Source organism: Danio rerio, chromosome 7, assembly GCF_052040795.2.
Source record: "Danio rerio strain M-AB ecotype USA chromosome 7, GRCz13ab, whole genome shotgun sequence".
NCBI classification, from domain to species: Eukaryota; Metazoa; Chordata; class Actinopteri; order Cypriniformes; family Danionidae; genus Danio; species Danio rerio.
In genome coordinates, this window is record NC_141027.1 from 27,070,118 (window position 1) to 27,084,288 (window position 14,171).

Genomic DNA, 14,171 nt, shown 5'->3' on the forward strand with positions numbered 1-14,171 from the left:
GTGGCATCACACCCTCAAAAGCCACCGCACATTCATTACGCTTTGTCTTTGTCTTGTTAGGTGTAAGTAATTTATTATAAAAGAAAAAAGGCCTGCCGTGGCTTCGTCTACCACAGCAAATTCAATTTTTCTTTTTTATATTTGGTGCTAGATTATCAAGAGGCCATGATTTTGTTCTCTTTGACTCATTGGATGGAAACTGTGCTTTATTTGCAAATGTTTTATGTGATATTTCAGTTTTTCGCAAAAGTCTGCTTCGCATCTTTGAAAGGAAACATAGCTAATGATGGCAGGGTGATTATCCCTTTAATAAAAATTTTTTTTAATATTTTTAAACTTATTTTTTTATTGATGCTTTACTCCAAAATTCCCACTGTAAGCAACAGTTACACTTTAGAGTAGCCCTAATCAATTAAAAACGTCCAGTACAATTCAAGAAAATTCTGGTACCACACAACTAGACTTTATGTAGGCCATCAAAATTCCAGGAAAACAAATGTGCAAAACAGAAGCGAACGCACAGACATCCAATCCATGAATAAAATATCCACAACTTATTTTAATAACAAAAAGAAACAAGCTTATATGAAACGGCAAAATCTGCAATAAATGCATTATGCTTATGAATCCAGCCACTTTCTTACTAAATTAAAATCGCAGCACACATAATCATTGACTTGTTCATTGTCAGGAGGTACTGTTTGTTGAAGTGTCTGTGAGGGCACGTTCTCCACACAATCACCCTTTATGACGCTCTTATGGCACAATGTTGTGGTCAAGGGGCACCAGTGGAGGGTCTTCGGGTGGGTTGTTGTGTCCTGGAGGCAGTGGCTGGTTTTCATGGGGTGTATTTTGGTGTTCCTGTCCTAGAGCTTGTTGATTCTGGAGTTCATCGTGATGTTGTTGTGCTGCTGGTGGTGGGACATCTTGATGTCCTGGGGGTAATGGCTGGTGCTCAAGGGGAACTGGAGGCTGGTCTTGTCCTACTGACTCTGGGACTGCATTTCCTTCCACTGTTAGGAGAGATTCAGAGAGTTTTATGTCAAAACAATGATGCATTTCATTTAAAGTGCATCTGCCAACAATGTTATTTTGAAAATGAGGCGTTAGATTTTTTACATTTAACTATATTTTCCTGGAATGTAATATTATATAAGGTGTTACATTTGCAAATGAACATAGCTACATATAGGTTGGCAATCTTTATTGATGATCTGATTCGATTCTGATTCTGGAAGTCACAATTCAATTTCAAAATGATTTAGGACCTTTTTTTTTAATAACTTCAGCTCAGCTGTGCAAATACATCTTTCCAAATTTTAAGCAGAATGGACCCTTCGCTAAGCCCCGCCCTCCTTAGCTACATTTGCTACGCCTGTCAAGCATTTGTATCTGCAACGTCTATTAGAATGTGTATGTGCCAGTGTCAGACATTGACATGGGTATAATTAGTCAATTTTGGCAAACAGGTGAGATATCCGAGAAAGCCAGACAAAAGAGGACTGCAGTATGCATTACAGGGGTATATTCACGACATAATAGGCAACCGATTAGAAAATAATTCAATCAAAATTGAAGCTAGCTTAGACTAGCCGCCTCACATGCTTACCATTTAACAGCTCAGTTCATGCACAGCAGGAGAGGTGAAATCATAAATAATCCAGTAATAACTAATTAAACACTGATTTCACTTTTTTAGCCAAAAAGCCTGATAGATTAATTGTTGTGCAATAAAATATAGCATTACTAACCGACGAGGAAACACGCATGGACAGTGCTACAACATAATTCATTCATAGAAACAGCCAGAAAGGTGAAATTAATGGATTTGTGCTGAATAATAGCATCATTTACCCAAAACAATGTACACCTATCACTGACTGTACGTATGTTTGTGTGCTCTTTATACCGTTTCTATTCTAATTTGCAGTTAAGTGGAAGAAATAAATAAACTGAAATGCAAATTAAAGTATAAATAGCAGAAGTGAACAAATAGATTTTCCCTACCAGCAAATATTAATCATCCACGCTAGCATTTCTCCTCTTGGGTTTTAGGTTTTAAAAAGGGAAAAAGTTCCCCCATCCCGTCCAAACTTTTAGGATACCGGGTGTCAGATTTGCACAATCCATATGCACAACACTTTGGCCTGTTTCCCTTGCTCGAAAGCTCGACAGAGCTCCTGCGTGTAGCTGCGGTTGCTAAGCCACGATTGGTGGGTGTCGTTTTTTGGGTTTGGCTTAGCGAAGGTACAATTGTAGTTTCTATGCTTTCGTTTATGAGCACTTACATCTTAAAAATAATTTATTCTATCATACACCTAACAAGGTTATTTTGAGCATGAACAAGCTCTGAAAATAACACTGATTATATAGAACAAACAGTTCTTATTCCAAAAAGATAGCATTACATTTTTGGTCCCATTTTATATTAAGTGGCCTTATTTAATATGTACTTACACTGAGGTTAATCATTTGTTACAATGTACTTTTGGGTAAATACATGTTTTTACATTGTAGTTTTAATTGATTAAACATATGCATGTAATTACATCCAAAATCAATTTCTGTGATTACAGAAGCACTGTTGGCCATCCCTTACTCCTAAATCCACACTCAAACAAAACCATACCACAAAACCTGTCCCTAACTTTACCCGTATCCCACCTCAGTAGCACCAGAAGTGTTCTGCAATACATTAATAACACAATAACTACATTGTCTTTATTTTTGATGCAAGTATATTGTTGTTAAAGTCACTTGTTATAAAGTTAGACTCTTTTTTGTTTCTTTTTTAACCTTTAGGGTTATGGCGCGATTCTGAACTTTTGAGAATCAATTCAGAATTGCTGTAGAAAGAATCGTGATGCTTCAATTACTATTATTTTTTGTGACGTATTAATACATTTTACCTATTTGAATGTTTCAAATTGTTTTAAAATTTTTGTTAAGATTAGGGCTGGGTGCTAAATGGAATGCAATTTTTATTCACATTTTGTCAGTAAAGCTAGTTCTGTAATCAGTAGTAAATCTCCAGAACGTGCTTTCAGATGGAGCAGCATTTACTACACAGAGTCACAGTTCAGACAAGCTACGCAATAATCACAGATTATGTAATCATGTGATAATGAAATCATTCTGCAAAACAGATCACTGTTTACGTTGCTTCTTTGTGAACTACGCACTGTCAAGTAAATGTATATCATTCAATATCATTCATTTTAAAAATGCGGGCAATACATTAATAGATTATTTTATTTAAAAATATTTTATTAATCTTACTTTTTAAATCAACTGTAGGGGTGCGGCCAGGTAGGAGTCCTACAAGACATTGTGCCCAGGGGCCTCTGAATTCTTAATCCGGGCCTGACCACGGTTAATAACGTTTTTTACTCCAAATTAATTGCAAGAGTGTTTTACGTTTGTTTGTTTTTTTTTTATTATTATGAGAGGATTCAGTAGTTGTGTGATTATTAGTCACATTAAATCAATGATTTGAAGCAGTTAAATCTGTTTATTCAGCAACTTTAATCATTTCCTAGGTTTCTTTTTCTGACATATTTGGAGTTTCTGCTCAATTGCACTCTCTAGCTTTCAGAGGAAGTTTGCTACTGATCACAGAAGCGTGCTTTCCTTTACAAGATGTGTGACGATTACAGATTTTCCTAAATCATGACTGATTATATTTCGATTAATCTCCTAACCCTAGTTACCTTAAAATGTTCTTAAAATTTTATCCTAAATGTTGCTATTTAAAATATTGCATTTAAAAAGTAAAAAAATCTATATATATTTGCCAAGAATGTTACTTTTATTTAGTGTTATATTTCAATTCAATTGTCTAAAATTGATGTATTTAGGAAATAATGGTGTGACAATTTTTTTCACTCTTTAACGTATAGTCATGAAACTTAAAACCTTAGAATAACTCAAGTGTTTCTTTAACCCTCTCCAGAAAAAAACACACATCATGTGACCCATGTTAAAGGCCAAATGTAAAAATAAAAACCCTAAGTAACTCTTGCTTGAGTTTATTTCTATCTGATTCTCAAGTGAAAGTATTACTTACAGATCTCAGATGGAAGTGGCACCTTTTGTGTTTTTATCCTCTCCATATGCTCCACAGCCTGATACACAAGACACAGAAAATGTCATTCACTTGCTTTAATTTTTTCTATGTTTCTCAGTCAGTCAAGTGACACCCGAAAAATCAGTTCTTACTTGCTGCAGCTCAATTTTCTGTGCATTGAGCTGCTCCTGCTGCCGCTCCAGATCCTCTCTCTGCTTCTGAAGATCGGCTGCTTTCTGGTTCAGGTCTTCCTCCTGTCTGACCAACTGTTCCTCAAACTCTCTCATCTCTTCTTCAGTGTATGCCTGGTTCTGTTCCAGAGTCTAAAAGACATCAAATGGCCCAATATCATTATTTATTGGACATTTTGAAGATTAAGCACCATTTTTTTATTTGTGCAAAGGATGGATTGACCCTAAATGAAAACTTACTCGCTCTCAATGGATTCTAAACGTGTTTACTTTTAAACACACTTAAATATTTTGAAGAATGTTGAAAACTAGTAGCCAATGACATCTGTAGTAGAAAAAATATACTATAGAACTATACACTATAGGTTTCCAGCATTATTTAAAATATGTTTGTGTGTATAAAACAAAAACTGCAAAACATCTCAGGCGGGTTTCTTGAACATGACAATGAGTTCACTGTACTCAAATGACCTCCACAGTCACCAGATCTCAATTCAATAGAGCAACATTGGGATGTGGTGGAACGAGAGATTCGCATAATGTGTGATGCTATCATGTCGATATGGACCAACATCTCTGAGGAATATGACTCACATAATTAACACATCTCTTGACTCTGGTTTATTCCCCACTACATTTAAGCAGGCTAGGGTAACCCCACTGCTAAAGAAACCCAACCTGGACCATACGCTACTTGAAAACTACAGACCAGTATCCCTGCTTCCATTCATGGCCAATATTCTGGAGAAAGTAGTGTTCAATCAAGTCCTGGACTTTCTTACTCAAAACAATCTCATGGACAACAAGCAATCCGGCTTTAAGAAAGGCCACTCAACTGAGACTGCCCTGCTCTCGGTCGTGGAGGATTTCAGACTGGCTAAAGCAGACTCTAAATCATCAGTCCTCATTTTGCTGGACTTGTCAGCTGCTTTTGACACTGTCAACCACCAGATCCTGCTATCTACGCTTGAGTCACTGGGCGTTGTGGGCACTGTTATACAATGGTTAAGATCTTACCTCTCTGACAGGTCATTCAGGGTGTCTTGGAGGGGTGAGGTGTCCAACCTACAGCATCTAAACACTGGGGTACCTCAAGGCTCTGTTCTTGGGCCACTTCTCTTCTCCATCTACACATCATCTCTAGGACCAGTCATCCAGAGACATGGATTCTCCTACCACTGCTATGCTGATGATACCCAGCTATACCTCTCTTTTCATCCTGATGATCCCTCGGTTCCAGCTCGTATCTCAGCCTGCCTGTTGGATATTTCACACTGGATGAAAGATCATCATCTTCAGCTGAACCTCGCAAAAACGGAAATGCTTGTAGTTTCTGCCAACCCGACTCTACACCATAACTTTTCAATCCAGATGGATGGGGCAACCATTACTGCATCCAAAATGGTGAAAAGCCTTGGAGTAACGATTGATGACCAACTAAACTTCTCTGACCACATTTCTAGAACTGCTCGATCGTGCAGATTTGCACTCTATAACATCAGAAAGATCCGACCCTTCTTATCTGAACATGCAGCTCAACTCCTTGTTCAAGCTTTTGTTCTCTCCAAACTGGATTACTGCAACTCTCTACTAGCTGGGCTTCCAGCTAACTCTATCAAGCCTCTTCAACTGCTCCAGAATGCAGCAGCACGAGTTGTCTTCAATAAACCTAAACGAGCACATGTCACTCCGCTGCTAGTCCGTTTGCACTGGCTGCCAGTTGCTGCTCGCATCAAATTCAAAACTCTGATGTTTGCCTACAAAGTGACTTCTGGCCTAGCACCTTCTTATCTGCACTCACTTCTGCAGATCTATGTGCCCTCCAGAAACTTGCGTTCTGTGAATGAATGTCGCCTCGTGGTTCCATCCCAAAGAGGGAAAAAATCACTTTCGCGAACGCTCACGCTCAATCTGCCCAGTTGGTGGAATGAACTCCCTAACTGCATCAGAACAGCAGAGTCACTCGCTACTTTCAAGAAACTACTAAAAACTCAACTATTTAGTCTCCACTTCACTTCCTAATCTGCAATTACCTCTTTGAATATCACACTAACTGTACAAAAAAAAAAAAAAAAAAAACTACTAACACTTCCCTTCTTAGACTTTACAGACCTGAAACTTGCCTTTAGTACTTATTCATTGTTGCTCTTAGTTGTGTAAATTGCTTCCTTGTCCTCATTTGTAAGTCGCTTTGGATAAAAGCGTCTGCTAAATGACTAAATGTAAATGTAAAATGAATATTTCCAGTACCTTGTTGAATCTATGCCATAAAGGATTAAGGCAGTTCTAAAGGCAAAAGGGGGTCCAACCCAGTACTAGTAAGGTGTACCCAATTAAGTGGCCGGTGAGTGTATATCTTACTTTAAACTCTTTAATTATAATTTACTTTATATACCAGTATTTAGGCATTTCTGTGTGGAGTTTGCATGTTCTCCCCATGTTGACATGGGTTTCTTCCGGGTGCTCTGGTTTCCCTCACAAGTCCAAAGACATGCGGTACAGGTGAATTGGTAAATTGAATAAGGTAAATTGTCCGTAGTATATGTGTGTGAATGAGAGTGTATGGGTGTTTCCCAGTGATGGGTTGCAGCTGGAAGGGCATCAGCAGCATAAAACATATGCAGGATAAGTTGGCGGTTCATTCCTCTGTGGCAACCCCTGATTAATAAAAGGACTAAGCCAAAAGAAAATCAATGAATGAATAAATACTCTTATTTATTTAAGTTAGATTTGATCCCAAACTGACTTGTTTTTCTTCAGTACAACAATAAATACGTTTATTTTATGTGAAATTGTGGCCCTTGTTGAATCATAAAATTTCAATGATCACGGACAGTGGGTATTAATTATATTTTTTCTGTATATGTTTTGTTTACTCTCAAAATTAGCTGTTGAGTTTAATTTTATGAATCACAAGGGACCAAAGTTTCAGCTTAAAATCTTTAATGTTTTGCTTAAGAAAAAAAAAACTAACCTACATCTTTGATGGCCTGTGGGAATTCGCTTTTGGCTGAAATATCTTATGAAATGTTTTTTAATTATGAATAGTAAGTTTTCATTTACAGCTTATGCCAACTGAAATTTTGACATTGTAAAAACCTTTACGCCAATCCTTTAACAGTGAAAATCTGCACATTGACTGCAGCAGCTGACATTGAGCAGAGATCTTATGATGTGTCATTTTCACTATACTTACTTCCCAGCTGTCTGGTTCAAGAAACTCCTTTTTCTTTGTGGCAACCAGAAACTCATCTAGGGACACCAGTCTGTCTTTATTGGAGTCGACCTATAAAAGTCAGATGATTTCAGATGAAGTTATATATATTTTTCCAATGATCTTCCTGAAGGTCATGCAAGGAGATCTGCTCTATTTTTGCCCTAATTGGCATCATTATTACAACCTCGTTCATGACGTGTTCTCTCATTCGCAGCCTCTCCTCTTCCATTTCCACCATGTCATCCTCTTCATTAGTTGGATCATAGATCTTCTCCAGCTGAAAGGTCATGAAAAGTAATTTCATTTTTACTCTATGTAACTATAATAGCCGTTTTATATGTATTTTTTCCTCTAATGATAGCTACAGTTCTTCACCTCCTTAGTGAATAGGGATTCCAGTTCTTGTTCATCAAAGAAGCCATCTCCGTTTGTGTCTAGAATTCAAAATATAATTATCATCAAGCAGGTTGTTTCAGAATTTTAAATCTAGGCTTTATCAGAAATTATAAATAATATTTTACCATGCAGGTTGAAAAACGTTTTGGGGTCAAAATCTTCAGGGTCAAGGCCATCTGCCTCCTCCCACACTTCTTTTAGCTGGTCTTTGCTACCCTAATGAGCGTAAAACATGAGTATATCCTCAATGAACTTACAAACATGTCACAGGTTTATGCTCGCATGCTAAAATATCTCATCATGGTTTAAGTCATCTCATATCCTAATAATGATATACAGTAGTCAACATTTGACTACATACTATATAATTGCAGGTTAACTATGCTTATATATAATAACTTTAACTGACTAAAGCGAATAGTTTCTAGTTAATTACTTAAAGTTAATAATAACGAATAAAGTTAAGGTAACTACAGTAATAACCTTAATAATAATCTTTCTTTTTTTATTAATCGTCTGTTATTTTAAAATCAGCACATACAAATAGTCTTAGCTATACAGTAGAAAAAAAGGGAAATATACAAACAAGTAAACAACATAATACAATCAGGCAAGGAATAATGCCAAAAGGGTGTCCATAGCTGCCATCAGACTTTTTCATGCAAGTCATAAGTGAGTTTTTCGAGTGGAATAACCTTAACTTTCTGAATTTGATGAATGCAATAATGTGCACCTTTTGTAAAGCTGTTTTAAAACAATAATGTTTGTAAAAAGTGCTATACAAATAGATGTGAATAGTTTTAGGACAAATTTTGATGAAAGGTTTTGATTCATTTCAATTGTTGACTACTATATGTCATGATATAGAACCAGTTCTTTAAATTTAACCAATTAATAGTATATATATATATATATATATATATATATATATATATATATATATATATATATATATATATATATATATATATATATATAGACCAAAGAATTTCATGTTTAAATTTTAAAGTATATACTCATTCATATGTGAACACATTTCTCACTTAATTTATAACTTCAGGTCAACTGTTTGATTAAAAATCTATTAAATAAATGTAAATAAAATATAATTTTTTTTCAAAAACTAATGGTTTCAAGTCCAAAATAAAAAAAAAAAAATACAAAATACTTTGCTAAATAAACTGCAAAATGTAAACACTGCACTCTCAAAAATGGCAACTTTCTCACAGTGCTGTTATTTATGTTTCTGTCCTTATACCCGAAACGGTGATTTGTATTGTGACAATATAAATTATGAGAAGGTATAACTGTAATCAAAATAAATAATAGAGCATAATATAAACCATAGACTTTTTAATTTTTATTCATACAATTATATATCAAATATAAAAAGTCCTAGTAAAAATTATGTATTTGTTTTGCGTGCAGTCCGAGGGAAGGGTTCAAAGCTTGCAATTTTGGTCCAGGAACACAGTGTTGTTCCCCCCATATGCTTATCTGAGATATGAATAATTAAGAGAGAGGAGATGGGGTAGGAAGACCGCACAGGGGCTCAGTGGTTAGCACTGTTACCTCAAGCACAAAGGTCGCTGGTTCGAGTCTCAGCTGGGCAAGTTGGCATTTCTCATTGTGTTCTCATTGTGTTTGCGTGGGTTACATCCTGGTGTTCTGATTTCCCCCACAGTCCAAAGACACTGGATTAATTGAATAAGCTAAATTGGCCGTAGTTTTTCCAGTGATGGGTTGCAGCTGAAAGGACATCCGCTGTGTAAAACATATGCTGGATAAGCTAGAGGTTCATCGCACTGTGGCAACCCCAGATTAATAAAGGGATTAAGCCGAAAATAAAATAAATGAATGAATGAATGAATGAATGAATGAATGAAATTGGCCGTTGTGTGTGAATGAGTGTGTATAGGTGCTTATGTTATGTGCTGGAAGAGCATCTGCTGCATAAAAACATATACCGGAATCTTTGGTGGTTCATTCCGCTGTGGCGACCTTTGAAATAGAGACTTAGCCGAAGGAAAATGAATGAATTAGATAGTGTAGGGCATGAGGGATCTTTGAAAATTGTCCTGGGACAAAGCCAAATTGGTTATGCATAATTATAACAATCCCCCCATTGTGCTACTTTGTGTTCCTCCAAAACCTTATTAAATAAACATAATTGAGATGTTGATATTTTGAGACTTACGGGATGGTTGACTTTGGGGTGATCGGCATGTTTCTTTTTCATCTCCTCATAGTGTTCTTCCTCTTTTTTCCTGCCATCTTCATCTAGTGTCTTCAGGTGTTCCCTTCTCTCGTGCTCTTTCATCATCTCGTACTTTTTAAATTCTTCATGCCGCTCCTTGTCGTAGTTCTCCAGATCTTTTGTAGCCTGTATTGCAAGATTGTAAATGTGACTGAAAGATCATTTTGGTTTTATTATGAAAGCTGTTTTGCTACTGTTGCTCAAATAAGAAAGGAAAATGGCCATGAAGGGTTTACTAGAAAAAAGTACAGGCTAATCTGATCAGGCTGAAGATTGATTATGCAATGTTCTTTTAAAGTGTTTTTAGAATACTCCAGAAATCCTTGACACATGTGTTTCTTAAATTAGTAAGAGATATATACTTTTGTGACATTTTAACTACCATAATCTGTTTTAGGTCATAGAAAAAAAATATTAAGGGATTTTAAAGTGCCCCGCCATACTTTTTTTTTTCAAATATTACATGTTATGTACTGTTTATTAAGCTGTTGGCAATAGGGTCCAAGCTCAAAGTAAATGGCAAATATGGAAATAATTACAGCCCTCCTATATAAACCTACAAAGAGTTTGTATGTTTTTAACTAATTTGCATAACGCCTGTCTTTATTGGCCAACTGTAAAAAATATCTGCTTTGACACTCAAACACTGAGGTGAGGCCTGAAAGAGTTTGGTGTGTGTGTTGTTGACATGTAAAAAGATATTGTTTTCCAATTTCACTTGTTTTTTTAAAGGATGAAAAATTGGGTTAAAGGGACAGTTCACCCCAAAATAAAATGTTTTGTGATCATTTACTCTTCCTCCACTTGTTCCAAACCTGTTTGAGTTTCTTTCTTCTGTTGAACACAAAGAAAGATAAGCTGAAGAGTGTGGAAGGGAAAACACTGACTTCCGTAGTATTTTTTTTTTTTGATCTTACTATGGATGTCAGCGGCTGTTTTTTCCCAGCATTTTTCAGAACATCTTGTTTTTGTGTTCTACAGAAGAAAGAAATTCATAAAGGTATAGATAATTTTGAGGGATGTAAACAAAAACACTGGTCCCAACGTCTTTCCTTTTTTTACATTTTTAATTTCTTTAGCTCCAGAGAATCCAAAAAGAGCCACGTATTGATAAATAATGTTATGATAGCCGTTTTAAAATTAAGTTATGATTGAATTGCCTGTTGTTACAATTATGAAATAGTTTGATAACAAGCAGCACATGTTCATGGGCCAATGACATCACCACATTAAAATGGTCTATAGCAGGGGTCACCAAACTTATTCCTGGAGGTCCGGTGTCCTGCAGATTTTAGCTACTACCCTAATGAAACACACCTGAACAAGCCAATCAAGGTCTTACTAGGTATACTTGAAACACCCAGGCAGGTGTGTTAAGGCAAGTTGGAGCTAAACCCTGCAGGGCACCGGACCTCTAGGAACCAGATTGGTGACCCCTGGTCTAAAGAAACACTTGAACTGTCTCTTTAAGACTGATACAGTAGAACAAACAGAATTCTTATTGTTTGTTTCAATGTGTAAACATGTACTGGGGAAATCTCTGAAGCTGATGTTTGTTTGGTTTCTGACATATGCTACAAGCGTTAAACCAATTACAACAGCATGCGTCACCTGACCTACCAGAGAAGAATGGCAGGCTTTAGGGTGGATTTTTGAATGGACTGTTTCAAACACTGTAAGAAAAGAGGCGATGCTGCAATCTATAATCTATATTTTTGAAAATCAAAGTCTTTTTGACTGTTGATGAATGTAAATAGATTGCAGGATTATAAAGTTTTATAATAGGGGCACTTTGAAGGCCTGTATAAAGTAATATTTCCCCAGTGACTATTTTTCTCTAGCTCTAGATCCGTCCTTGTGTGAATTATTACACTATGAAAAGATTTATAATGACTACACATGGTCTACATTTACAATCTTTATCTAGTGATTGCAAATGGCTTTAAATAGAAATGTCTCAGTTTTATGCAACATGAAATATATTTAAATTGTAAATCTAGAAAGAAAAAAAAGATACATAAAAGCATTTAAAGTGACAGATGCTGACTAACTTTAAGTAATGACGTACCGATTTGATGAGTCTGTCCAGATCCTCAACCTCAAATGTATGCGGATTCATGTGGTTCAGATATTCAAACTGTTTGAGTAACGCCTGGTGATCCACCGCAATATCTGACAAAATGAAAGAACTCTGTTTAAAGAACGATCAGAAATAAAGACCCTCTCAGTGTTGATTTAATTAGTGTGATATATTGTTCTGTTCATTTATTCATTCATTCATTTTCCTTCAGCTTAATCCAATTTATCAGAGGTCTCCACAGTGGAATGAACCGCCAATTATTACAGCATATGTTTTACGCAGCAGATGTCGTCCAGCTGCAACCCCGTACTGGGAAACATCCATACACACTAATTCACACACACACACACTCATACACTAAAAGCAATTTAGTTTGTGCAATTCACTTATAGCACATGTTTTTGGACTGTGGGGGAAACTGGAGCACCCAGAGGAAACCCACGTGACGAGAGGGAAAACATGCAAACTCCACACAGAAATGCCAACTGACCCAGCCGGGACTCAAACCAGTGACCTTCTTGCCTTGAGGCTACAGTGCTAATCACTGAGCCACAGTAAAGGCCTCTGTTCATTTATTAATATGCTATTATACATTATTTATGTGTAATTACCCCAAGCGTTCATTCAATTCAGTTTACTTTTACTGTAAACTGTTTACATTTACTTTTAAATCTTACCGTTTCCTCCTTCGATGTCTTGCTTGGCCTTGATCAGGGTTCTCAGGCGACTGACTTCTTGCCTTTTTAGTTCATCCAGCTTGCTTCGCACATGGTGGCTGACAAAGTCGAGCTCTTTAGCCAACTTCCCTTGCTAAAATCAGCAGGAATGAACAGATTAGCTCTGCGTGACCTTTGTATTAAACAACAACACAAATAAAGCCATGCTGCTTCTTACCTTTATATCTTCCATGTCTGTGTTGTGGAGCTTTTCTCTGAAATGTTGATCTTTTTCAAGGAAATCAATAACTTCTCTGAGATAGCGGTCATAATGTAGTCCAGTGTCCTACAAATATGAAATAATAGCCATAAGTACATACATTGTCGAATGTATTTATTCATTTATTTTTTACAACAAACATACAATGATGTATTTTTCTGAAAATGTTTTTTTAAAAGTGTGAGCTTATAGCCCACACAAAAATAACCACGCATATTAATACAACCTGGAACTCCAAGACTACTCGCTGCCAGAGCCTGTTATGTAATCGACTGATTAAATATCTTACCACACTCTGAGGGGGCTCTTTGACTGTTTCCTCAGGGATCTTCACCTTTGTTTTATCTATACTTATTGGCACTGCTTGGGCCCAGGAGAGCACACTCGCCAACACAAGGCAGCTGGTGAGGAGCCCCTTTAAACAGGACATCTGGAAAAGTCGGCATATATTTAAATGACACATTAAACGGGAGATGACAGCTCTATCATATTAAATAACGACCTAGTTAACGTTAGCTGATTACCATTTTAGGTGGTCTTAACGCTAGAGCTGAAATGTTTTCGACATCCTAGTTCGAAAGTAAAAACTGTTTAGGTAAACAGCTCACTAGGCTGAAACACAGCCACTGATTGGCAGATCAGTTCTCCAATAAATCCGTTACTAGGGATAAACAACATTACAGGCCATTAACGGGCCACTATTTTAAAGGGATACTCTAAATATTTACGTTTGTTTATGCTAAATTATAGTATTACAGAAACATGGTGTGATATCGATACATAGAAGCTAATTTCTTTAGCTTTCCTTTGACTGAAGTCTATTGCATGCGTTATAGCGGCACTCGCTGTCTATACGTGAAAAGTTGATGCTCTATTTGGGTTAATCCATCTTGAGCTATTCATAATTAAATAGCAGCACTTACGTTGTCAGGTTTGGTTTATATCGAGCTATCTCGGGTGTTTTCTGCTTCCTTTCATTACCGCTGGCTTCCTGACTGTCCGCTATCTTGGACTGATGAGGCAGATTC

The 14,171-nt window shown here is 36.5% G+C and overlaps 1 protein-coding gene across 4 annotated transcripts; it reads right to left on the reverse strand.

Annotated features, from left to right (window-relative positions):
• Positions 1-441: 441 nt before the first annotated feature.
• nucb2a (nucleobindin 2a) lies at positions 442-14,171 on the reverse strand. Of its 4 annotated transcripts, none has more exons than XM_087258939.1 (13): positions 14,067-14,171; positions 13,433-13,573; positions 13,102-13,209; positions 12,885-13,017; positions 12,196-12,299; positions 10,068-10,253; positions 7,996-8,086; positions 7,850-7,908; positions 7,656-7,751; positions 7,454-7,543; positions 4,219-4,389; positions 4,067-4,124; positions 442-1,013 (listed from the first exon to the last, which is right to left on the reverse strand). In XM_087258939.1, the coding sequence occupies exons 2-13, from the start codon at positions 13,571-13,573 to the stop codon at positions 757-759; spliced, it is 1,494 nt and encodes a 497-aa protein (XP_087115065.1). In that variant the 5' UTR covers positions 14,067-14,171; the 3' UTR covers positions 442-756.